General features: G+C 39.2%; 1 protein-coding gene across 2 annotated transcripts in view; it reads right to left on the reverse strand.

The window, feature by feature from the left end:
* Positions 1 to 27,359, reverse strand: part of SH3RF1 (SH3 domain containing ring finger 1) — a 181,174-nt gene that overhangs the window by 12,046 nt on the left and 141,769 nt on the right. For both annotated transcript variants that reach the window (XM_082727279.1, XM_082727278.1), the window contains exons 5-10: positions 24,694 to 24,996; positions 19,746 to 19,856; positions 11,644 to 11,813; positions 10,279 to 10,449; positions 7,655 to 7,914; positions 6,423 to 6,784 (exon numbers count right to left, since the gene is read on the reverse strand). In XM_082727279.1, coding sequence (XP_082583405.1) covers positions 6,423 to 6,784; positions 7,655 to 7,914; positions 10,279 to 10,449; positions 11,644 to 11,813; positions 19,746 to 19,856; positions 24,694 to 24,996 — 1,377 coding nt within the window. The remainder of the gene's footprint in view (positions 1 to 6,422; positions 6,785 to 7,654; positions 7,915 to 10,278; positions 10,450 to 11,643; positions 11,814 to 19,745; positions 19,857 to 24,693; positions 24,997 to 27,359) is intronic.

Below are 27,359 nucleotides of genomic sequence, written 5' to 3' on the forward strand. Positions count from 1 at the left end.
TCCTCCAATGTTCATCACTATCTTCTACTGAGGTGGACTAAGCAGACAAAAAAGAAGTAAAAGAAAAACTCACCAAGATACATCTCAGGCTTGGTGAAGGCAGAACTGGACAGTTTAGGACAAAATGGAAATTTGTGATTATCGATTTAATTTCTTAAATGACTATCTTACCTCTAATTCTTACATGCTGAATTAAACATTACAGCATTTTACTCTCCATCCAAATACTTGATTCTACTTTTTTCAGCTTTTTTTTTTTTTTAAGATTTTATTTATTCATTTGTCAGAGAGAGAGAGAAAGCATGCACAAGGAAGGGGAGTGGCAGGCAGAGGGAGAAGCAGGGTCCCTGCGAAGTAGGGAGCCCAGTGTGGGGCTGAGCCGAAGGCAGACACTTAACCAACTAAGCCAGCCAGGTGTCCCCACAGACCTGATTCTTATCATTATAGGTAGTGAGGTCTTGATCAGGGTTAAGGACTAAAGCAATTCTCGCGTGTCACCACCTTGAGGAAATTTAGTAAGCCAATAATGACAGAAGTCAAACCATTTCGATTATGCAAGAATCTCTTGGATTAGAAAGCCAAAACGCCACAAGATTTTATATAAAGCTTCAGTATATATAATCAAAAGTATATATAATCAAAAACATTTTTAAGTCTCTTTGCAAGCAAATGTAGAAAAGAATTTTCCCCCCAGCAATCCTATGCTACAAAAACCATCTCTTGAATCTTTATCTCTTTGACACTTTGGTTCTTTGCTCTGCTAGGAAAACCAGATCTAGAGCTAACTTTTCTTCCTTTCCAAAACCTGCGTCAACGTTCCTTCTGATAACGAAGCATAGAAAATAATCATTTTACATCATTTTACTAAGGTGTCAATGACATGATAAAGACCTCTAAATGGAAACATTGCTTGAAAATAAAACATTTCATAAAAAATTCATTAGAAAACTCTATAGGCAAACTCAAACTGGAACCATTAAGGTCCACTAAAAGGGAAGTAGAATTCTGAGGTGCCTACCAAAAGACAGAACACTGAGGAGTTTTTCTTGAGATTATTAGTTCATACTCAGTAAAAATCCCTTGGGGAAAAGGGTCTGAAGCCATAATAACACAGTTCCATTAGAGACAGAATGGCAGAAAAAAAGAACAAACTAAAGTGATGATTTAACCAGATGATGAAAAAGCATTCCAGGGAAAATGCATCCCAGGAAACTGCAGGCTCCATTTACCAAATACTGTTCACAGTACAAACTAACCCTTGGGTTAGAAACAGTAGACAGGGAAGCATGGTGAGGAGCACTGAATTCATTTCTGTATAGCTCAACTCAGGCTGCAGATGAGCAGAACCAATCATCTGATCCCAATTCCCCTTCTCCCCATCCCAGCCTGAGGAAGATTCTTCCACATTTTTCTTCAGGGCCTGGCCTTAACTCACTATTCTGGCTTTTGCTTCATTCCTATAACTTCTCATTTTCCAAGGGGCTATCAATACATTCCACTAAATGACACTACACACTTGGACTACCTGCCTGAGTGCCTGTATTTCATCCACCCGGTGCCTAGTGCAGAGCTGTACCTTCTGAGGCTGAGAGGCCAAGACTGAAAGAGGAGACGGCTAGGAGGAAGGGAAAAGACTGAGCTAGTCCCAGAGCTAAGGGAGTAAGAGAGGACATTTTGCAATTCCTAAATCCCGTGGAGATAAAGATTTCCTTTTATACAGTGGCCAATGAAGTGAGCTGACCAAACATCTGCCAGCCAAAGCTGCTGCCACTTCCTTAAGGGAGCCTGAGGTCTAGAGGGCCAACAAATGAGCTGAGAAAGAATAATGTCTACACTTCTAAGGGCGGCAGTCAGCCACAACTTCCAGCTCTTCCTGCCATGATGTAAGAAAGAACACTCTAATCCCTGGACCCCGACAGATCCACTGAGAACATCAAGTCCAGTGATAAATTACAATCTCAGCAAGCCATGGCTACAGATGTTTCTTAAAAGCTCAGTTCTGGGCACTCAGAAAAATTCAGTTAACTGAATGGCACTCAGGGAACAGTCTCTAAAATGATTAAGAAGAAAGATAACTTGGTTCATCTAAAATGATTAAGCACATTAAATACAGCTTGCTTTAATGACTTCTAAGGGATGTGTTATCATCATCAGCTGATGCCGACTACCCACGAAGCAGAGGGTTCAAACTGTTAAATTAATTATACCATTAGAGATTTGATTAGAGGCTATTAAGACTGAGGTGATTTTAATGTCCTAGCAGCTTCCGTTAGCAAAACCAAAACCTAAACTTGTAAACACTTCCAGGTTAAGAAATCAAAACCTAAGGATAACCAATCACAAACAGCCACCTGGGCTTTCCCAAATAAGGCAGCCACTTAAACTCTAGCCAATCAAATAATGTCTCTGTTCTGCTTTAATGTGTCCTCTACATAATTCTTGCCCCTGCCTCCTGTTGGTAGAGTGCTCCTAAGCACTCCAGTTTGGCACTGCCTGACTTGAATACGTTTTACTCAAACTCTTGGAATTTTTAATATGTATCAATTTGTCTTCTAATGGAACTTAGAAAATATAAGAACAGTCAATTACATAATTGGTGTGGGGAAAAAAGATTTTATTTTCTGGATTAAAAAAAAAAAAAAAGCATAACATACCAAAAATATTTACTGTATTTTGGTATATGAGGGGAAAAAAGTATATATACACTATAGTATTAATGGCTGTCTTTGAAATCTTGGATCATATTTAGGTTTTCAATTTGAATATTTAGATTTTTCTCTCACTTCTAAATAAATATGTATATTTAAAAATTTTTATAATAAGAAAACACAATAAAACACAGGCACACACACAGGAGTATCTCCTAAGGATTTGGAAATTCATCTGGAGACTAGCTGATTAAATAATGAGGGCTTCAAACTGAATATGCAGTTAGAAAAATGTCCAGATAGAGCTGTTAAACTGATAACTGTAGAAGATATGAGGGATCCCATAGAAAGAAGAATAACAATGGCAGAAACGTCCAGGATTTCAAATAAGAAATAACAGATAATGTTTGGAAATATCTTGTAGAGTTTCAGATGCTTATTTATCAAACCACAGAACCAAACCACAGAACGCAGTTACCAGACAAATTAGCTACAGGACAAAACCACTTTTTTTTTTTTTTTTTTTTAAATCAAGGACAGAAACACATTTGAGGTAGAACTTCCAAATAAAATATTGTTCAAAAGGAATAGCTTAGTTAGGCAAGGAGCCACAGTAGTCCTGTGTGCACATCAAAAAGTTATAGATCTCCATGGAATACCAGTGGTAGCTCACCACAGACAATTTATGTAGAGAGAAAAGGACAGGGCAATTGACAAGCTATCATTTGGGAGACACACCACACACTTCTAAAGAATTTAAGTAAATGGATGATGCTGATCACAAAATGATGAAATCAGATAGAGATAACAAGGGGACTGTCAAATACCTAGATACCTGCTGGAAGTCTCAACTAAAACTAGGTCTCTATACAATTAGAATCTCTGATGTACTTTTTCCTTGAATTGTTAATCATTTAATCTCACTTTGGATCTAATTCTGATCAGCTGGGGAAATGGTGGGGACCAGCAGGAGGTGGAAAGGTTCGGTCCGTGAAGCAGAAATATTGAAAACTTCGAAGTAAGCACCCAAAGAGAAGTTGGCTATAGTCAGATTTGAACTCTGAAGTTTAAAAGAACTGATTTTAAAAGTCAAAGAAAATATATGCATGACCTGAAACTCAAAAGAAAAGAGACTTCAAGAGGAATGGGAAGGCTCTCCAGAATGAAATTCTAACCATACAGCTGCAAATTATCTGCAGATGAAAATGAGGAGGCATCTAAAGGCACTAATGTGATCCCCCAGAGAGCGCCCTAATGGGCTCAAATTTTTAAAGGACTCGGCACAAAAAGATCAAGGGTCCATAAGAAAGAACATACTGTGGCCCATAACAGCTTAAACTTGAAATAAAGGGGTGGGGGGACAGCCTTAAAGTAATGTTTGAAACAAGAACAGGAAAGATACAGACCTGCTGTTTGAGATGGATGGTGGTTCTCAGAACACAGAAAGAAAGGGGAGGATAATTTTCAGACTAGAAAGAAAGAACAAACCTTGATAAGAGGGAAATGGGTGAAGAGATTGGGATTTAGAGATCCAATAATTCCTTGCCAGGATGAATTCACCCCAGCACAGAGAGAAAATTAAGGGCTAAAATGCAACAAAATAATCTTTGACTAATCCTGGTAAACCTGAAATCAGGTCAACTCAGCAGGGCAAGAAGGGAATGTGTAATCCTAACTTTCAAAAAGTAGACAATATCGCACTTTGCGGACTGTCTGGAAAATTCTGGAACAGTGTATTAAATGAAGTCTCCCTGGTAGATCCAGAACACTCAATGAGGCATAGGAGATTTAGGAAGGAAAATTTGTAACCTGTGACAAAAGTAGAGGTGACAAAAACTTCAGGAATATAGCCTTAAAAAAGAAGATAACTCTGAAATAAGTCAAGGTATCATATAGAAAGATCAACAATTTTTATGTAGCCCCTCAAAATAAAGAAAATGGCATGGGGTACTCTGGAGCTAGGGCACTGATGGTCAATGAGGGTGTCCAAACACAGGCCAGTGGCTATCTGCCAAGGATGGGAACTCAACAGGATAACCTGTTAGGTCCTGTATTAGTTGCTGCTGTAACAAATTACCACAAATTTTGTGGTAAAAATCATGTCCTAGGGGCGCCTGGGTGGCTCAGTGGGTTAAGCTGCTGCCTTCAGCTCGGGTCATGATCTCAGGGTCCTGGGATTGGGTCCCGCATCAGGCTCTCTGCTCAGCAGGGAGCCTGCTTCCTCCTCTCTCTCTCTCTGCCTGCCTCTCTGCCTACTTGTGATCTCTCTCTGTCAAATAAATAAATAAAATCTTAAAAAAAAAAAAAAATCATGTCCTCAAATTAGGAAAGCTGGGCTACATCCCTTACAGAAGCCCTAGGGAAGAATTTGTTTCTTTGTCTTTTCCAGATGCTAGAAGCAGCTGCTTGCATTTCCTGGCTTGTGGCTCCTTCCTTGAATCACTCTGATCTCTGCTTCTGACGTCACATCTCCTGTGGACCCATCCTCCTACCTCCCTTTCAGGAAGATCCATGTGATTATATGAGGCCCACACAGATAATGTAAAACTATCCCTTCATCTCAAGACCTTTATAAAATACCTTTTGCCATGGAAGGAAACCTATTCTCCTTTCAGGGCTCAGGAATGGAGACATCTTTGGAGAGCCATTATTCTCCTGGCACAGGTCCCTTTCAAGTCTGTGATTCAATGAATTCTTTCCTGGGAGGGAAGGAACTGCAGAGTCCCTGTTCTCAATGACTCACTGTCCTGAAACCTTAAATTCTGAGCTACAAAACAATCTTTAAAGATATGGACAAAGATGAACATGTCAGCTTGAGTACAAGTTTAATGTAGTTAATTATAAACACTGAACAGATACCAATCTTTTTCAAAAAATGCTAAGGTTAACCCAACAATTAAATATTAACTTTTTAGTAGGCTGTAAAGTTTATTTCCTTATAAACCCCTATTTACAGGCTTATGTAACCATTTAAATAGAGTGACATACATTACCACTGAACCAGGTGGCTATGAGTTTATGACTACCCTAGAGCTTCCCAGAATTGGACTAGAACGTTAGGAGAGAATGCACAAAATACTGAGGAAAATACAGGATTTTCCTCAGGCTGCTACTTCATTTGACTGTAATACAATTACCCAGACTTTACTGTCACTCTTCAACTTCTGTTCACAATTACTCACCATCAATTTCCCTTGCCTCCAACCACCTATCTCCAAACCCAACCATAGGTTAGTCTTTCAAACACAGTTTCCACTAATTTTTTCTTGGAAATTCAGCCCCAAATGAGAGATTTTTTTAAAAAGATCTATGAATTTAGAAAATAATTTTTCACCCATATTTCAAGTTAAGAGGAAAACTATCCATGCTGATTAAAATCAATACACTGTAGAAAAAACAAACCCACAATCAACACTTTTGATCAACAATTTCAACCCTTTAGTATATTAAAATTTTTTTATAGAACTGGCTGAATAGGAAGAATTAAGGACAGCACAATGATGAAAGAATGAGTAACTAAAGAGTAAAGGAAATTCATCCATGAGATGTAAGCTGCACAAGAAGTGACTAAGCCTTATTCACTGTGGTCTCCTAAACGTACAATACAAGGCCTGGCAAGTAGTGGGTGTTTCAGTGCAGAGAATCATGAATCGAGCACCTGGCATGGTGACTCACACATGGTAAGCACTTGAAGGTCTGCTCAACAATGAGTCCTTTCATTAGTTAGAAAGGATGGGACACAACATAAGCAGAGGAATAGGACATTGATCTTACTTTATTATCCTTGTCTGGCTTTGTTGCTGAACTGTTCCCACAGGCCAATGAAGCACTGTCAGGAGAGGTGGGGAGTCCAGGAAGAATGGTCACCGCCCGGCCACCAGGCTCACTCTCCAGAGAGGCAGTGGTGATGTTTGCAGAGGTCAGTGAAGCAGCCGCAGCACATGCCAGGGGGGCACTGACTCGACCCATGTTTATAGCAGCCACGTGGGTGGCAGGGCCTCCCATTGGAGATGGAAGTTGTGGGGAGGCCAAAGGATGATGGGGCAGGCCCACAGATGCAGCACCCAGGCAGGCGGTGTTCTGTACTTGGATGGGTGTCACTGCTGCTGTAGGGCGTTCTTGGTTATGTGCTGCAACTAGTAGATGACAGGAGAGAAAACAGCAAAATTGGACTTTCTAACAAATGCTACTCACCAAAACATGAGTCACTTCACTACATCAGACCATAATGAAAGGCTACATTGCATTTTTACAATAAATAATGGATGTATGCTGGTTTAAAAGCACTTAATTTTAGCTGGGTCCCTAGACACTGTATTTCCTTCCAGATTAGTTCTTTAGTCTGTAGAGAGCTTGGAAACTCAGGCTGTTCAGTTAGAGAGGTCTTTCTGCAGATTTATGGACACAATCTGTCTTTGATTGTACTCTAGAGTGTCAGATTAGGTTGGCCCCCAGGACTTTTCAAAATGATTCTCCTTTCAATCAATCAATCAATATAATATTTCCCTTTTCTTATCAACCATTTTTCCATCTTTTGGTTTTTATGATAGAATTGACAAATTTACCTCACCACTGTTACCCAAGACTCTTGGGTAGGTTTTCAATGCTATAGAAAGAAGAAAGTTATTTAAGATCCCACTGGGTCTAAAACAGACTTGAGATTAAGTTCATCAGAAATAATCAGCACACTGGCTAGCTAAATACAATGTTGTCACATGGCTAATGGCACTGAGACCTGAGCTCCTATGGTCTTGACTGCAGAAGTCTTATTTTCAAGTCCTACTGACATTCTTAGGATCAGCCTAATTTCTTTCAGACTTTCAATCTGTAGATCAGGCTTGATGTGTGGGGCAGGCTTAGCCGAAATAAGCAGATGTGGAGTACCACTGACTAGACTGTGCCTGCCTTATTTCCTAATGTTCTTCATTACTGTACCATGACATCTGCGGAAGAGCTGGTATTAGGCAAGCAAACCTTTTCCTGGTATTTTCTGGTCTCCTCCTTACCTGTCCTCACAGCACTGCGGGCCTGGTTGACTGTCATCTGCCCAGTCATGTGCAAAAAGACCTTAGCCTGAGGACTTGTCTGGATGTGAGCTGCTGACACCACGGCTGTGGGGACAACACTGGGACTCCCGGCCATACCATTTCCCTGGAGCTTCTGGGTAGGCCCACCTGCAGTGGAAGGACTGACTATAGTCACCCCTCGACTTGTCTGACCAGCAGTAGACATAGGGACTTTAGCTTGGGAAGCATTTGTCACGGTCCTGTCAAGACAGAAACAAACAGAAAGCCCAATCCATCAGCAAAACGGAGGAGAGAACAATTAAAGGCAAGAAAAATTACTCTGGGCTTTAATAGAACATTTTAAAGAATGAATGAAATTATTTTTACCAAATATAAGAATCACAAATTCAAAGTAAAAATGGTCCTGAAGGAGATGAAGGTCTGGAAATATTCTGTGAGTCACAGAAAATTACATGTCATATTCCGCTCAAGAATATGCATTTACCAGGTTCAGCTTTCCATATCAAGGCTCAACACCTCCACTCCCTTGAAGGTCCTGGATTCTTCTGCCTCAGCCATCAAAGAAGTTGATCTGTTTGTTACTGCTGCTAGTAATGTTAGCAGTTTCACTCCTTTCTCATAGCTCTGCTCATATTTTTTTTTTGCCCTTCTCCCCGCTTGCCTCCAGTTCAGCACCACACAAGGGCCTGTGCGCATGCATGCATGTGCAAATACACATATGCACGCACTCTTGGAATATTCTCTCTAGCTTCTCTTGACCTATCTAATTCTCATGTATGGTATAAGGTCCAGCAAAAACCTCTTGCTTTCAAGAAGCCTTGCCTAAGGCTTAGAGCTTAAGACCTTATGAGTCTATTGTTTCATGTGAATTTCTTCCTTCTATGGTCCCTTGATGACAAAATGTGTTATTTTTACCATGTAAATTCTTTATTAAATACTCCTGATTCAGTAAAAGTTCCTTGAAAGCAGGACCCCCATGAAATGGTTCTTTTACATTCTTCCAGTTACAGAGAAATAGACAGCTCTAAAACATTTATAGGTTGAATTAAATTAAATTAGGTTCAATGTAGTTTTATGTCATGTATTTTTTTTAATATTCTAAATTCCCATAAACAATTCTATATATAGTAACTTTCTACTACATAGAATACTTCATTAACTCAAACAACCTTATTATTTACTATGATAAATAACAGAATTTATTGTAAGAAAGCATCTTTCCAGAAACTTTTAATAATTTGTTTTTAAGGTTATGAAAATGCTTTCCTTCATTGACTTAGTCTTTGTTGTGGTTTGGTTTGTTTTATTTCCCTCAGTTGTTGTGCTGGTTTTTGTTTGTTTTTTGTTTTTTTTTTTTTTCTCACTAGGGAAGGTCTATCTGCCATTTTCTGGATCCTGAATGTAGATTTTAACATATACAGAAAAGAAGGTTTATATTGACTAAAAATCTGCAAGTCAAATTGAAGCTAACATTCTGTCACCATCTGCAACAATAGTGATTTTCATTTGATTAGGCTGCTGGCCAACCTATAAATCAAGGCCAACAGCTGACAAACATGTCAGTTCATTAAGCCATTTATTTTAAATCAGGGTTTTGAGGAAAGATTTAACACAGCTAAACCTGGACCATTTATTAAAAGCTCAGTAGCTAAAACTGGGGCTCCTGCAATGCCATTATAGGTCTTTCCATTCAGTTTCCAAGGCTACTTTCCTCAGTGACAAGAAGGTGGACTATCTTTAAATAAATTTGGGGTAGGGAGGAAGGAAAGAAAATCTTGTATACTTAAAGCTCCTATTATCCTGTAACATGGTTTTTCAACCTCAGGGACATTTTGGGTCAGTCAATTCCTTTTGGTAGGAGGCCGTGCTGTGTACTGTAGGACATTTAGCAGCATCCTTGGCTTCTATACACCATATGCCAACAAAAACACAATCAAAATTGTGTTTAGACATTGTCAGATTCCCTTGAGGAGGAAAATCACTTTTAACTGAAGGATCAAGGTCATATTTAAGGGATTTTATTTCTGATTGTTTCATAGAAATTAATTGCCAAAATTGCAAGGAAATCACCAAGTTACTGGAATAAATACAGAGCCAAACACCTAGGTTTAAGCACCTCACGGTGCGATCTCAGACAAGTCATTTAATCTCTCAATGCCTCCGTTTTCTCACCTGTTAAGTGGGGATAATAATAGCAACTATGCCAACAAATTGCTTAAGGACTCAAGAGTTACTATGTGTCATATGCATTTTGAAATCTGCCTGCTTGGCATATAGTAAATGTTATGTAAACATGTTAAGAATGTAGCTTTTGTTTCTACTAAACATGATATTTTTTTAAGCAGAAAAATGTTGAAAATGGTATAGTTGGATCTTCTCACACGTAACTTCAAGCAAGTAACTTAAAACTCAGTACATATATTGATGGAAACCTACAATTTCACTTATACCCATGTAAAAAGTAAGCTAAGAATTTTAGAGTTAGAAGGGATTTTGCAATTATAGATATGAATTTTTAAAATGTTGGCTACATAACAGGCAATTATAGTGTGAACAAAGTTTCTCTGTTTAGAACTTAATAAACCATTTATTCAAAACCATACCTTGTGACTGGTGCCACATAATTGCCAGGGAAAACCCCTATCTTGCTGGTATGCATTGATGTCCCTTTGAACCAGCCGTCCTGGCAACGCTCAAACACTAAAAACATTTCCCCTTTCCTCAGCTCCAGCTCATCCTCTTTCCGGGGAGTGTATGGATATATAGCAACATACCTAGAATAGAAAAGAGTATGTGATTCCAGGCTGAGTAACAGATAAACCCCAGGATGCATAAAAATTCTTCCTTGGTACAAAGTCTTGAATATTCCATACATGTGTAAACAGAAAATAGAATCCTTTAAACCTGTAAGTAGCATTGGTAATCTTCCACTGAAAAAGATTTTGCAGCCTACATTTAAAAGACAGGGGCCTTCCTGATTAAGAACTGCCAACCTGGTTCTCCCAGTGTGAAGGTGACTATCCCACCAAATGGTATTCGTGGGGTGTGAAAGAATTATGCAGCTTCCCAAAGTGCCTAACCTGCTGCTGGGGATTAGGGACCCAATGGGAAACTTGAGCTTTTCAAATGGCACTTGTTAGACATGGGAAGTAGCCCCAAATGAGGACATATGGCACGAAATCCCACTGGGAGGCACAACATGCTGCCTTCCACACACAAGCTGAACCTAGAGGCTCGGGTTGCACCTGCTTTTGTATGCCCAGCCAGAAAAAATGCTGAATTTGAGAAAGTCAAAAGGAAAAAAAGCCCAGATCATAGAGAGTACAAAACCACCCCACAATGCAAGGTGACTATGCCACCAACATATGGAAACCAGGCAGGCAACACTAATCAACAGTTTTTGTTCTTTTTTTTTTTTTAAACCAGGGCTCTAATGTGTTCCACATATAAAATCACACAATGTAGGAGCACAAAAATCTAGCTGTATTCTGCCATTGGTAAGCACTGAACAAGACAATAAGACTTTTCTGGATACTTATTTCTGGGGACTTCCAGCTTTTCACAGGCACACTCCCTCTAGATCTGATCTGTGTGGAATATCTTCCTGTTCCTTGGTGTCTTATTGCAAGGAATGAAATTGGAGACAAAAAGCTCAAAAAGAAATCATACAAAAAGATGGCTCCATGTACATACAGTATTATGAAGACGCAAACACTGTGTTTCCCTAAACTGTAAAAGGCCCTCACTCAGCAGGATGGCTGCCTAGCGAGCTCATGTGTTGGACCCATTTTGTTTCAGCAGTTTCCTAATTATATGCATGAATGGGTGTAAGTTTGCAGAATGCAAACCACTTTGGTGAGCCATAAGCCTGTCACCAGCTCCTATCAGAAAGGTGTTTGTCTACCTTTGCTGATTGGGCTTAGTCTGAAATGAACTTTAAAGCAGTAATAAATGACACCCTCACTTACACACTGGGGCGAGTCTGGGGCCGTAAATGTGCAATCTGGTCAGAGGGTCCCGCTGTGGGCCTCGGTCCCATTCCCACAGCAGCAGCAGCAGCAGCAGCAGCAACAGCGGTAGCAGCGCCGGGAGGTGTGGAGGCCAGTAAGGGGGGCGGTGGAAGAGGAGGATTCATTGTCTGGTATGAAGAGAGACAGAGAAAGAGAGAGAGGGGGACAGAGAATAATAATGAATGATTTATTTATTTACATCTTTTATGGTAGGTGGGAGGGAATAGGAATCAGGAATCATAGGAAAAGACTTTCATGGAATCCATAGGGAGCAGAACCAGCAGGCTACCTTGTATGAAAGCCTCCTCTTAAAAAAATCTCATCCCTTGTTCTCCTTTAAGATCTTAGAGCCACAGCAACTTTTTCAGCAAACAGGTAAGTAATGTCACTTGGGAAGAGGGAAAGGGAAAAAATGGAACAAGAGCATGTAATTTTAAGATTAATAGTATTTTTCAGTATAGACTTGGATGCGAACCCCGATGCTTTTCAAGGGGACAGCTCCAATGTCACACTGCTTGCTAGGAATTAATCTGTGATTGTTTCTGTAACTTGAAACTTAAACACAACACACAAAAAAATTTAGCTGTACTATATCTCAAACCATTCCTTCAGAAAAAAATTTCCTTTGATGCCTGGTTTCCAAAAAGCCCAAACAATAGCAAGCCACAATCACTGGGCTATTGTTGCTACTTTTGCTTATTCTTTTCTTAACTTTGCCAGCTTTTGAAATTTAGTACTATCAAGGCTGGTAATCTTTAACAAGTACACTAGTGAAAAGCTGCTGGTTCCTTTATGGGCACAGCCTGATGGGGTTCTGCCTACAGAATTCCATGCCTTTTGAAAATCAATGGAGCAATTGTTACTTTCTGATCTATAAACCCAAGATGATTCTTTAGGGTCTGTATACCGAAACTCCTGGGAAAACAGGCACACAAAGACTTGCCTGAAACCCCACCTCACCCTCCCCAAATCTTTGAACCAGTAGATGTAAAAACTGAATCAAAAGAGAAATAAGGAGACTAAAGAATGCACCTAGGAAAGCATAAATGGTTTCTACATATCAGTGTATAAATACGAAAAAACCAATGATCTCTAAACATAGTTCCTAACAGTCATTCTTTTTCTATTTCGTAAAATAAAAATTCATATCTCATCAACATTTGCTTCATCTGCCGTTAATGTACATAGTTCCAGAAACACAATAAACTCAGCAAAAAAAAAATTTCAGAGTTCTAGACATATGCTGCAACTGTTTCACACATTATATTTAATTTTTTGCTGAAATGACTTTGGAGAAGGATTTTTCCCATACTGAAGCTGAAGGTGTTGTGGAACATTCAGTGCAGAAATAAATGCGTGCAGAGCTCCTTATAGAGCCCTAACCTGGACAAGGCAGAGGTGAGCTCCAAGAGTTAGAACTGCATGAACATGACTCACACTCTCCATATAAAACACAGCAGCCTTAAGACTTGCTACTACTCTGGAACTGCATGCTTAGAATCTTCAAAAACTTTTGACCAGGAAAAGGTCAAGCATTCACTCCATTCAGGTTCCCAGTGACAAGGAAGAGAAACAAAGATAATCCTGGTCAAACACTCAGCACCAGTGACCTGGGCACTTCACTGGTAATAAAGACACATCAGTAGCTTGTCAGGCAAGATAACACAACACGTCTAGACTGTATCCCAGGTAATACATGGAGACTGTAAAATTACCACTCAAATGATTTTCACTGAAATCTTCCAAAGCCCAGTCTCTGAAGAGCATGCCTTGGGAAGGAGGAAGACACACTCAACAAGGAGCCCAATGAGAAGTGCTCCTAGAAATTACTTAAAATAGTGCCTAGGGCACAGAATCAAAATGCTCTATGCTCTAGACTCTGAGTAGAATTCTATTTTCAAGAGAAAAGGAAATTAAAATTGTCTGTTATATCTTAACTTTATTAAAGCAGAGGCTGTACTAAATTAGCCCTATGAAGGAAAAGGCAAAAAATAATCCACGGGCCTGATAACAACACATCGCGTTCTGTCAACGAAATGTACAAAAAAGGTCAGCTTTTAAAGTTAAAAAACACAGTGAGCAAATGTTTCATGTACATCCCTTTCACAAAGAGTAAGTCAGAAGTCACTGGAGATATGGCTTAGAAGAAGATATTCTGAAAGATCCCATAGGTTGTGCTTGAGAGAAAATGCAGTTCTCTCTCTCCTTTTTGTGGTTGAAACGGTCTTTAAAAAAATTGGGCAGAATTTTTTCCCCCAATGTTGGGTTACATATCTTTGGGGGAACTGTGTGTATGTGTATGCATGTGTATTTGGTATATAAGCACACAAAGACCAAGAGAGAAAGTTTGATTAAAATCAGATTCCTAGATGTTGTTCAGCCCTGTGGGGTTGGTAAAATGATAGGGCTCTGGTGAGTCCAGGGCTGTGACAGACTAGGAAGTACTGTGGGTTGTTTTATAAACAATTTAAACTGAAATAATCTGGTGATGTGGAAGTTCAAAAGGTAATCCACTATGTGCTGTGCTTCAGGCAGTTTGCTATCCTGCAAGACCTGAAATTTCTACAGAGCAAACCACAGCCTTTCATTCACCCAGAGCTGACCTGGAGACCTGCTTATTATTTCATAGTCCAGGCCAGAGCAGGCCCCAGAAGCCAAGATTCACTCTCCACCAGCAGAAAAAACATCTATGGGCCTGCAAGAAGTATAGATCATATTTTGCTCATAATATTTTGTAAATATTGCTCAGAACCAAATACCACACTTAAAAGCCATTTTGACTAAATGTTACATATTAATTAATAGGAGCTTAAAAAGAGCTCATCCCTTGTAGGTTTTATTTTATGGAAATGCAGCAGGTCTATATTATCTCTAGAACTATGGGCCAGGCCACAGAAATACTAATATAGAAAACTGGATGTTATTCTGATATTCATTAAAAATGAGCTTCTTCCTTGTGTTTCTATAGATTAACATCTTCTGTTCACGGTCTATGGTAATGGTCTGAGACAAGAATTACTACTTCTGAATAAAGAGCTTAAAAAAAGACAGTGGTCCACTAATGTGAAATGATGACACTTCACCACACTCAGGTTCTGTTGCCCTGACCCACTGACCTTGAAAGCAGCATAGCTTTACACTGTAGAAGGAGGTGGGCTTTGGAGTCAGAAAAACATAGATTCTAATCTTTGCTCAGCATCTTAGGGCAGTCCTCAATTTCCCTATGTTAGAATGAACACCAGCCAACAACTGTCCTTTCCAAAAGGGCTGGATTCTAAGCCAGATAAGCCACATTTGCTAGTGCACATTGTGAGTGAAAAGTTGAAGTGTGTGGTGTAACACACCACTCCTCTCTGGTGTCCTCTCCTCTTTTTGCTCCTTCATGGGACCAAAGAGTGGTTAGGTCTGGATCTGGCTAAAGATAGGTGACAAGATCCATTAGGTTTTAAGCACGGCAATGGGCTACATCCACCTTACCAGTAAAGTGCTTTGCTGGTAAAGTGCTATGGAGTTTGGGGTACAAGTTCAACCAATGATAAAGGATTTGTTTTCTTTCCAATATTCCTTTAGGTATGCATTTCCCTCACATTCATTTCTACCTCCCAGGGTAAAAAAGTGACTGGCAAGATAGACTTTGGCATTTCTGGGTTTCTTGGGCAAATACCATGTAACATCCCCCACTGCCAGCATCCTTTTTTTTTTTCCCTTGGACATATGAATTCCAGTTAACCCACTTTCAGCCCTACACTTCAACATCTCTAAACAGCCCCTCTGGGTACTGAACTCAGATGCATGTATACAGGCTGATGGAGACACGGTTCCAACTGCTCATGCCCCCTCAAATCAGCATGTTAGCTACTTCAGCAGTGTAGAGCAGCGTTTGTGCAATTATGTGAGTAGTCTGTTTTATTTTATGCAACGAATAGGAAGCAGAAAAGTAGAAATACTGACATTAGTGATTTAAAAAAACAAACAACAACAACAACAAAAAAAACAACAAAAAACTTAGGTGTCAGAATTCAATAAAATTAAAATAAAGATGCAAGGTTCCAAGTCTTAAGTCTCAACTGGATGCTGACTGGAATTAAGCCAGTCAGTGCTGAGTACAACTATGAAGAAAAAGAAATAAAATTAAAGAGTATTTTTAAAAATACTAGAAATAGATGCTTAGATAATGTTGTCTAAAGGGCAAGATGTAATTAAGAATTTGGCACTTCTCTTTTTTTCTTTTTTCTTTTAAAGATTTTATTTATTTATTTGACAGAGAGCACAAGTAGGCAGAGAGACAGGCAGAGAGAAAGAGGAGGAAGCAGGCTCCCCGAAGAGCAGAAAGCCAGATATGGGGCTCAATCCCAGAACTCCAGGATCATGACCTGAGCCGAAGGCAGAGGCTTTAACCCACTGAGCCACCAAGGTACCCCAAGAATTTGGCACTTCTTAAATATCTCTCTAAGAATTATTGTTCTACATTTGATTTATAAGAAGAGATATCTATGATATTAATTGGCTTTGTATAAATTACATAAGGTCTCTATGCCTTAATATGTCAACCTGTAAGATGGAGTTATAATTAGAAATAGTTAGGTAAAGCTGCCCTTCCCAGTACCCTGAAGCACAGCAGAAGCCCATTAAAGAGAAGCTGTTGTTATGATTCATGAGACTATGAAGTCAGAAAACTGTCTTACTCATTTTTGTATTGCTGTCACCCAGCTTTGCAGATAGAAGTTAACAGACCCTCAGTGAGCTTTTCACAAAGGAGAAAATGTTCTGTGCTTCTGCCTCTCTTAGGACAACATGATATGGATCAAGAGGCCTTGGTTCCTATGTGCTAGAGTCCTTTACTATTGTTGCTGGAACGTTCTGGCCATATTCTACCCCTATTCCTGATTTTCAGAATTCTCACCAATTCCAAAGGCTCAACTTGTACCTCACAAACTATTTGACACTGGCAGTTCCACTGCCCTACTTCCAGAGCTCTTCCCTGATCCTGGTGATAGCAGTAAGTCCTGCTGAGTCTTCTACCAGGGCTCCAATGGCTAATTCCATATTGGCTATTCTGAGAACATACATCATTTAATTTGCTTCTCTAAATAGATACACAAGACATAAACTACGTGTGTACATGTAAAGTTTTTTAAGTTAGGGTTACACATTTTTGGAATGCAGTCTGTTTATAAGTTGGCCACAGGCTGTATTTGGCTTTTACTGACCTGCCTAACTGGTGACATCTTGCGGCTAAACACCTCTCAGCTGGTACAGGGGATCAGGGATTATTAATCACTTATTTAAGAGTTCTTCTGCCCTTGTGCAGAAAATACAAGACTAATATAGATCCTCACCCTCCTCCCTTCACAAAATTAGTTGGGAAAAAAACCCTCACTACTATTAATAGTCTGATGTCTGAATTAGATAGCTATAATGCCAGTTTTGCTCCTAATATTAGAGATCTAACATTTTAACTGTTACATGTGAAATGTGTAGGACAATATGCTAACTTCATTCTGCATAAAAGATTAGAAAGTCTCAATTCATGATAAAATGCTAGAAATAATTTTCATTTCCTATTCTACTGTTGCCATAATAAATACACACCATGAAAAGCATGGTTTCCTCTTGACCAAGCTGCATACTATTGCTATGACAGTGCTCAAATTCTTTGAAAATATTTCAAATTTTAAATAGGGTACTTGCCATGATTAATGTGAGATACAGAGGGTAGATGCTGCTGAGATTCATCCCCCCTCCCACTTCAACTTAACATATTAAATCCAAAACACTGCTGCCAACCTACCAGGGACTTGGAGATCTAGACATCTCCTGGGATGACAGACAGGTCTGTTTATAATTAGTTTTTCATTAAATGGAATTGGCACAGTAGACATACTGTTTAATAAACCTTCCTCTTGCTTAACATGCAGGCTTTCTTATATAATCCTAGCATGAAATGGTTGAATATAAATTAACTTTTGTATATTCATGCTCTCTTGTGACCTGTATCACTGATTTGCCCTAGAGTGTGCCTCCAGCTAAGAGCAACTGGCCATTTACTACACTGTAAAATTTTCAGCCCACAAGGGCTGAAATTCAGCCAGCTCTGTCTTTTCCACTAATTAATTTTTCTAAGATCAGAAAATGCAGCCTTTTTCCCTTAAGAAATTATGCTAGAATTTTTCCACACGAAGTAGCCATCTGGAAATGGAAATATCAACTGGTTGTGTATGTATTGGGGTGGGAAGAGAAGGAAGGAAAGGAGAGAGTCTTCTCTGGAGATGAGAGGGCAGGATGATTATAGAAGTTGGCTCTGGTCAAAACAGGCTAACAGAATCTCATGAAAACCAATAAAAGTTAACTGAATTTCACCTTCTCCCTAGAAAAATCAGCACAACTTCTCCTGCACCAAATAGTTGTACTATCAAGGATGCTGTAATCATTCTGGGGCCATTTAAAAAAAAAAAAAAAAAAAACAACTTTAACCTCTAACCAGAACATTATTAACTTCCATTTAAATGCAAGAACATGCTTAACTCTATAAAAAGTTTTCTAAAGTCTAAGTCAAGCTAAGTAATAACTCCACATTTATTTATATCCCACCTTGTTTCAAAGGAAAATGAGGACAATAAAACTAGATGGAGCCAATATCTCTACTAATGTGCTAATACACTGTGAGGTCCTAGTTGGGGTGGGGGTACAGATTTCGCTCTAAGCATTCTAGCAGAAGGAAACATAATCTTTACAACATATATAAAATCCACAACTTAAAAACAAACCAGCTGCCTAGAAGCCTCACTATTCCTGGTACAGAAAGCAGAGAAACCATAGCACAATGAACCAGGCCCAATGAACCAAGGCATTCTGAGAACCAACCAGTGGCACGTGTGACAGACTCACCTTGTAACAGTCTTCAACTGAGACCGATAACAAGATCAGGAATAGTCAACCCTACTATATTCTAGGCATGGTGAGAACTTTCCAAAGTAGATAGTATTGGTTTTATTTTATAGGCAGGGAGACAAAAGCTTAAAGAGGTTGAAGATTTTCATGGTCATGTAAACAAATAAGTGGCTGATCTGGGCTTTCAGCCCCAGTCTGTGTTCCCATCACTGGGCCATGCTGTTTCTCTGACCGCATCACAGCCAGGTGAGACTCTGTAAACCAGTTTACAGGGTTGGGGCCCACTGGGGAGATCTGATGTACAGATCTATCTTTTCTATTCTCATTCAACTTAGCACTGAAAGAAACAGTCTGAAAGCACAAGCCAAGGCATCAGCCTGGATGAGAGGTGCCTCACAATTGCTGGTATCTTGCATATGCCCGCAATTTCAGGAAGCAGGGATTTAAACTATTGTGTTTCTGCTACGGTTGAATTTGCTTGTTTCTTCTTCCCTTTTAATTTTCTCTCCATAGTGTTCTTCTCTGCATTTATCTCCCTTGGCTGCCCTCATTTCTCCTACTGATTTCTGCTATGAGGTATGTTGTAAAGCAATTGGTGTTTAGACTCTATAGGATGCTATGTCTTCAGGAGGAAAATCAACACAATCTGAGGGAGGTTTCCAAGGCAGCACAGCCGCAGCTACCATCATGGAAGACAAGAAACCAAAAGGTGAATCATAAGTGGAGAGATTTAAAATCAACTCATTGTGTGACTCAAAGCAAACCGTTTAGCTTTTTGGATCCCGGTTTCCTCAGTATTTCTATAAAGATGTCTTTGTTAATAAACAAGTGAAGTCTAAAAAAGCAAAAGAAATGAAAAAGAAATGCTCGGTTAAGCCTTTGGGAAATCAGGCTGAACGTTAATGAAAATTAAAAGTATTTTGTAGAAGTCTTCTAATGGCTTCAGGCCACTGATCCTCACTGCTAAAAATTATGCAGGAAAAATTATGCAGGCTGTAGGCAAGAGGCTTTCTCATTTTTCTGTGAGATGAACAGAGATAACAGATGAAAGAGATCCACCCCTACCTAACAAGTGTCAGTGTAAACTGCAGGTGTTGGGAGGTGGGCTGTGCCAGATTAATGGGACTGAACAGCTAGGAGAGAAACAGAGATGGAGAAGCTATACTCACGCCAAGGGCAGCTGGGTAGGGAACATCCGATGGGAAAGTGAACGAGGGGCCAGTTGTCACTGGGCTGCTGGGGGGCGGGGTCACAATTAACCCGGTGGTACTTATATGAACCTGCCAAGAGGAAAAAGAAGTTAATTAAAACACAACTACATTAAATACAACAGACTGTACTGGCTAAACCTTGGGGAGGCAAGTCACAATTTTTAAAAAATATGTATCTGTAGTTTCTATTATGTGGGGAAGGCAGAAGCTCTTTCAGTTTATTCAATCCACATTTACTGATTACCTAATCTGTATTCAACACTGGGTGGTCATGTGATAAATACTGTGATGTTTTACATACAGAATTCAACTGCTGTTGGCTTTTGCAATAACATACTGCCTCCCTGGGAAGCCACTGTGAACCAAACTAACCTTTCACGTGGTTAGTCTGGCGCTTGACTAGCCCACTAGCAATTTCCCTGAAGATCCTGTTAAGGTAGGTCATGGCTGAATACTCACCTGTCTATCAATATGTAAATCTATGTGAAGTGCTTAAGGTATTTTGTTATTCTCAGGATCATTTTTCATGACTCCCACTTTTCAGTGGGGATGCATAATTAAAATGCAGCTGCCTAGACATGCCTAGAGCAGGTAATTATTTATAAAACCTTTAAAGGAACAAAGTCAAGCCAAATTAGCTGTTTTCAAAGGTATCTTATCCCTGATACTATACAAGATTAATTTACTAGAAAAAAATTGAGTTATTCAGGTCATTTCATTGCCTGTGTTCAGTTACTTGATCAATTTCACTCACACTGCATATCAGGTCCAACTAGAGAATGCCATTCATTACTTGATGCTGCAGAAGTAGGTGTGTGGGTTTCTACACAAATGGGATGTTTTCCCTCCACTATTAAAGGAATGTGATTGGCTGGTACCTTGTTTATCCAAGGAAACAATGATACACCAACGCCAGACCTTTTGTAATAAAACTTAATCCCAAACGTAGTTCCCACAATTCCCATATATTAAGAAAAAGATTATCAGGACAAAGAAAAACTCTGAGATTAGTTCCCAGAAACCTGAAGGAAACTCTGAGTTTCCCTGCTGGGTTAGACCTTGCCAAGGCCAGGGATAATCAGCATCACAGCATACAGCATACATATATTTATTTGTTTCCACAAATAAATCTATGTTATACATGGAATCCACATACTTTTAAAATCATATCTGTACCTGTTAGTTCATACACTGATTGAACCAAAGGCTTAAACTAAGCAGATCTAAGGGATAACCTAATAACAGTTTCTCCCCAACCCCTCCTGTGAACCAAAGTGTTATTTTCAATCAATTTCTAATGGGAAGAGCACTGATTTTTCATCCTAGGATAAAATCTAGTGGTCTTCAGCTGTTTCAACTAATAAATCTGTTTATATACATACCCCAAGGACATTTGTAAGTTGCCACCACATAAAAGATGGGGTTTTTCTGAGAAGATGCTATGAAGCTCACTTCAAAATGCATGCCATTATCATGGAACCTTTGGGGTAGGAAAAAAAATACCAAAATACAGCTTCCTAGACCTGGCCTTACATATATATAAGATTAAAGATCTCATAATTTACTGATGTTTCTCTAAAAGCCACAGGCTGGGAGTCAAGATAGTTAACTGCTAATGAGTTTATTGTCTTAGAGCTGGACCAGAGGCTGTCTAAGGTGTGTGCCATCATAGACACAGGAGTGAAGCAGTGAACACTGAGATTCCTGCATGCACCAGCCACCACAGGGCCACTCTTAACCCTGGAGAAAGGAAGAGATAAAAGTCACCAAAGAGTAACTAAAAGCAGAAGCAGCAGAAGTAAATTGGCTGAGGGTGAGCACACCCAGAATAAATGCCCTGAATTGGGAAAAATTGATTTTCTACTGTTCTCTTTTCTTCACAGAACAGCAATTTAGCTTGAGCTCCCCCACAAAAAAAGGGCTCTGTGGAGAGGGAAAGAGGTGGGGAAAGCAAATGGAAATGAGTGTGTGCACCTCCGGCTCCCCTGAAGCCACTGGCAGTTAAAAAAAAATGCCACAAAAACACTTAATATTATGAAGTATTCCTCCAGCTGGCGAGGCCAAAAAATATGACTGTGGCCAGAGACAAAATGTCTTGATTACTTATAGCATCATATGCTTTTACAGATGTCAGTTACAGACATCTGTGCGTATTTATTTTGGTGACTCACCTGGACAATACAGTCTATTCTAATTTATGTATTTGCAAGTTCAGCCTTTACTCAATAGTCATCAAATATAATCACAAGCAAGCCCTTTGTTCCTCTCTTCTGTCCATTTCCTCATCCTACTGCCTAGAATTTGGATGTCATGACAAGATCTCGATATTCTAAGAAACATAAGGATAAGATTCTACCCATACGATGGAAAGGCGAGCTAAAAAGCGCCATCACATCAGCACTGACTGCCTATATGTAGATTTCAGTCAGGTGAGAGAATAATGAACTCTCACTTCTCTGGGCTCCTTACTGCGGACTTTCTAAGCGCAACCAAACCTAATTAAGGAAAAGCAAGAGCGAAAATGGGCCAAGTCAAGATAATAAAATATCCTTTTTCTCAGCATGGAGGAAGGAAAGGTAGGAAGGAAAGGAGGGAAAGAAAAATGGGCCAGAGCAGGAGAAGTCAAATCTCCGGCTTGGTCCTTTGTGGGGCAAAGGAAAAGGACAGTACTATTTTAAACAGTCTCACATGAGCCATCTCACATATATACCAATCTCCATGGTTAGGAGAATGTTTACCAGTCACTTATGTTACAGTCACTCATTGCTTTACTATGGATTGTGGTTCCCTCCAATGTATACAGTACACTAGACAAGTAGTGTTTTCTGTAAACCTGGGCTGGAGAAGCCAGTAGCACTTGAAACATCTTCCATCAGCTTCTTGAAATAACTTCTCCCTGAGGCAACACATTACCACCTAAAACAGAATGTATTCGAATATGGGAGGAGGGGCGGAATAGTTGAAGGGGAGACTGTTTTAATGGAACACAGAAAGAGCCTTGTTTCCTAAGCTACTCCAACCAAAACAAAAATAGCTCTATTTTTATAGTCTTCATTCCCAGCTCTGGTATGGCAGCGTCAGACATGCTCACACCTGACGGCTGAGTTCTCTACAAAAGATATAAATGCTAGGTTTATCCTCCTTTCTCTTTTAATTTTCTCTAATGCCCAAAGATTACCTATCTATTCTTTTAAAGCTATTCCTATTCTGAGTTGCCACTGTTCTTACCAGAAACTTACCTTTTAACAAAACATCATTGTGCAAATGTTGCTAGGTCACAAAATAAAAACCTGAGTCAAATGATTCCGTTTTCTTGTAGTGAATGGCCATGGTTACTAGCCACCTCTGTCAGAACCTTATTCAAAAATCCTTTGAACCTTTCCAGAGTAACCTCACTTGGTATTTCTATAATCCATGTCTATTTTGTAAATAGGTTTAATCAGTTACATGTAAAAAGTAACATTGTTCTCTCTACCCATTTTTTAAGAGACTCATTCATTCAACAAATATTTACTGAGTGTTTATCATATATCTGACACTTGGGATATATTGGTGAACAAAAAAAGAACTTTCCCCTCACCACATTTATGTTCCAGTGGGCTATGTCTGTGTCTCCTAGTTTTCTCATAAGATCAAAAGCTTCGTTTCTCCACCACCGAAAAAACACCAACAAACCACAATCCCATTCAGAAAATGAATGCATTTAACTCACAACATGCAGGATGAACCTAAGGGAGCAGGGTCAAATAAATGAGGCTGAGAGAAAATAATTTTTAATAAAAATGGCGAGGAATACCAAACACCATGTCGTAAATGTTTATTCTACAGTCCAAAACAGACACTTTAATTAACTGTAAACTTTCTGAGGACCAGGACTATATGTGTTTGTTTCTGTAAAGGAAAATAATTGATTTTTGTGTTTTGTTTTGTTTTGTTTTTAAAAAACCACAGCTATAATATAAAGTAGAGTGTAAAATCTGCATGAATTTTAAAAACTAAATACAAGACTTGAAAGAAACTTCTCCCACTGTGACAGGCGCTTTGGACAGGGCTCTTTGACCTTTGGGTTGAGGAAAAATACAGCCGTCATCTAATTGGATAATTACAGCCGTCCTGTAACTCAGGCAGAGCTACTTTAGTGGGCTCACTGTGCAGTCCAGAATTAAGGCCTAACACAGGGAAGTCCTATAGTCCATTATCACAATATACATGGTGCCTAGAAGGGTCTGGTAATTGGGCACCAAATAAATGCCTGCTGACTGAATGCATGTTTCCAATCATCTTATGTGTTCTCATTAACAGAAGAACAATGTGGGGCTATTTCTTAAGACAGTCCAAAGCCTTGATGAACTAATGAGATTTTTTAAAAACTAGGCTTATTTCTAACTTAAATTAAATGTTTCTTCATGTCGTGTCTCTCTCTCTCTCTCTTTTTTTTTTTCCCTAGGACTCTTACTGGGAAGCCTAAAAACCAGGCTAAGTCACACACATGCAGGCAACTGTCAACTTTGAGTTTCAATTGTAGCATCTGCAGTTTGGATGAAGATAAAATTTTAGTTGGCAAGCTCTCCCAAAGCAGCCTTGTGACAAGGTTCTGCAACACTGAGCAGTTGCCTGAAACTTAGTATTATTTAAAACATTTTATCGTTTCCGATCCTTCCTTTGAAAATGACTTGAGTAGTTTTGGGTTAGTTTTCTCTTCTCCATTTTTCTACCTACAGAATGAAGAAAGGCATTACTTCCCAGGAAAGCTACTATTCTCCCCTCTCCCTTTTTTTTTTTTTTTAAAGGAAAGCTATTCTCCTCGGAAGGCAAAAATAAATAGTATTTTTCAGCTAGTAAACAAAGATGCTTCTGGGTATATCACTTTGTGGCCAAGCTCTTCTCACACCTTTATAAGATTTACCTGAGAAGGGGCACTGCAGGAAAGCCCAGATAGCTCACTGATGCGTGCAGCAGCTGTGGGGTTACTGGAGCTGATGAGGACTGGAGGGCTGATCTCCATGGAGTGACGGTTCTGGGATGCCTGGGAGGACTTGCTGGCCATGGTGAGAGATGTAAAGGAGTGGCGCTTTTTGGTGTTCTTCTTGGTGTCAGAGTGCTTTGGGGCATTGCTGCTCTGGGCTGCTGCCGAGGTACATTCTCCAGCATCAACTCCTGGCACAGGAGGCTTATCCCATTCTATCAGCTGCTTAGCAGTCGAGTTAAACTACAAACCAAGAAATCGACATAGGACAGTTACACAATTCTCAAGGACTCACTGAGATTTATTTTCAATCAGCTTTTATCTAAAATTGGAACATCACCACTTTAGAGTTTGCATGTGCAAGTATAACCTTTATTTCCACATGAGATGTCTTTTCTCTTTCTGGGATTTCATTATATTTGTCACCAATAGATGTTAAAATAAGAATAAACCATTCTAATTCAAGACAAAAAAGGTAAAGAAATTTCCCCAAGAATTTTCAGAATACCTAATTTTAAAATTTGCCCGTAACAAATGAAGATTTGTTTCAGCTCACTGGTGAAATCTAAAGAAGAACAGTTTAAAAAGGGTACATTTGTCTGACTGAATCCTCTATTGCCTGATAACGGCCAGGTATTTGCTCAGAACACAAGTGAACATTGAAGGGGCAACTCTGGGGTCTGGTATAAATGGGCAAGACAACAAAGATGACACCATTATAGGTTAACTCATGTACTGCCACATAAATTAACCTGCTGCTTCTATGAATTTTGAAAGAAGTTCACAAAAAAGCTGGTAGACATTCTTGATGTTTGTCATGTCACTGCATCAATTCTTTTCATTTGTGCTTACAGTTTAAAATCATAACGGGGTAAAACATGAAATCCAAGTCCTGTTGGCAAGCTAACTGTCTATTTGAAAAGTTTTCTGACTACAAAGGGTCCAAGGCGTCAAAAGCTGTGCACCAGGCCAGTAATACCAGCAAGAAAGAAAGGAACACAAGATTTGTTTTCCCTGAGGTATAATAAAATGTTTCCAGAAAGCTGCAATAATAACAAACTATACAGAACTTACCTAGATACTACAGTAAAATAGGAAATCACTGAGCACTTAGTTTAACCTCTCATTAAAAAAAACTAAAATGAAAAATAATAGACTTCTTAAAAAGGTAATATAGGTAAATATTAAGGGTAGTAGGGATTTTCTAATTTCAGCTTTGCACGGTCAGCACTTCACAAATGCCGATCATCAAATGCTATTTTCTACCCACCTAAATGGTTAGGACCATGTCTCCTTACCCTGTTGATGAGAATGTCCTACTCAAAGAATGGAAATCCTGTCAGTCAATATTTAACAAAGTGAACTTGTTCAGGCACAACCGGGGGCTCACAAAGCTGTACTAATTGCAGCTCTGTAGCCAGGGCTTCTACAGTTGATTGCAAATTGATTAACAATTTGTTCCTGTGGCTCCGCAGGGACTTGAATTCATCTGGCCTGTTTGATCTACAATTACTAGGGAACATCTTTTTCAAACATGAGCATGCATCATGATAAACTTTCCACATGATAAACTTTCAAGAATAATAGGCAGTAATGCAACCATTAACACCTACCAATGCCTGAACTATCAATGGAGAAAGAGGATCATAACTGTGTGTTACGTGTCTAGGAATGAAGAAATGAGGTACTATTAAACGGTGGCCTTATAACATTATAATGGCCTCTGACCAAGAGACTACCTTGGTCTAGCCATCTCATCATCTGGTGGTCCCTGAGAAAATCAGATGGCCAAAGGAAGAAATGTTACTGTTTTACTATTACGGTAAGAGTGGTCCAGACTTCAACAATGTCAGAAGAAAAAGAGTCAGAAAATGCCTTCTTATATAAACTCATCTAGATCCCAAGGCACAAATCCTCAAAGTGTGACTGAATCTCTACACTGGAATATGACCAATTAACTGGACCCTCATGTTGCACTGAGTTAAGAAGTAAGGGAAGAAACTGAGAAGACTTCCTCCTCATGAAGGCTAAATATAGGAACTGAAAAAACTATCACATCTACTTCATACCTTAGTTAAATTGATCCTGGGATCAAATCATTGGTTCCATTAGTGATGTCTGCTTTGAAATAGTCTGAAACAAATATTGGTTTATTCTTATTTAACACAGTCTGAAATATTCAGACTATTTGAAATAGTCTAAAATATTACCATAGTCTAATCCTGTTCATATGTAGCCAAGTGTCAGTTATAGTTAATATTGTATTAAAAATTTAGGCTTCTGTATGCTGTGCTCTGGAATAAACATAAGAAATAAAGTATTGTTCCCTATATTTCCAGTTGTATATCTCATTATAAAAGTACTGGGTGCTTCCCCCATATCTTTTCCCGTATCATATATTTTCCATTAAAATAAATACTCATTGACCACATGTTAGGTGTTACATAATGTGTTAGGTGCTAGAGATCTACACATGCAGACAAATGTCTCCTGGTCCTCAAGGAGTTTATAAACAGACTTATAATTAACACATGCACTCTCAGTATTTTCCTGTCTTCCTTCTTTTATTCAGCCACACGCTTTCTGAGATTTATCCATATGGTTCT

Source organism: Mustela nivalis (assembly GCF_964662115.1).
Source record: "Mustela nivalis genome assembly, chromosome: 4".
Lineage (NCBI taxonomy): Eukaryota > Metazoa > Chordata > Mammalia > Carnivora > Mustelidae > Mustela > Mustela nivalis.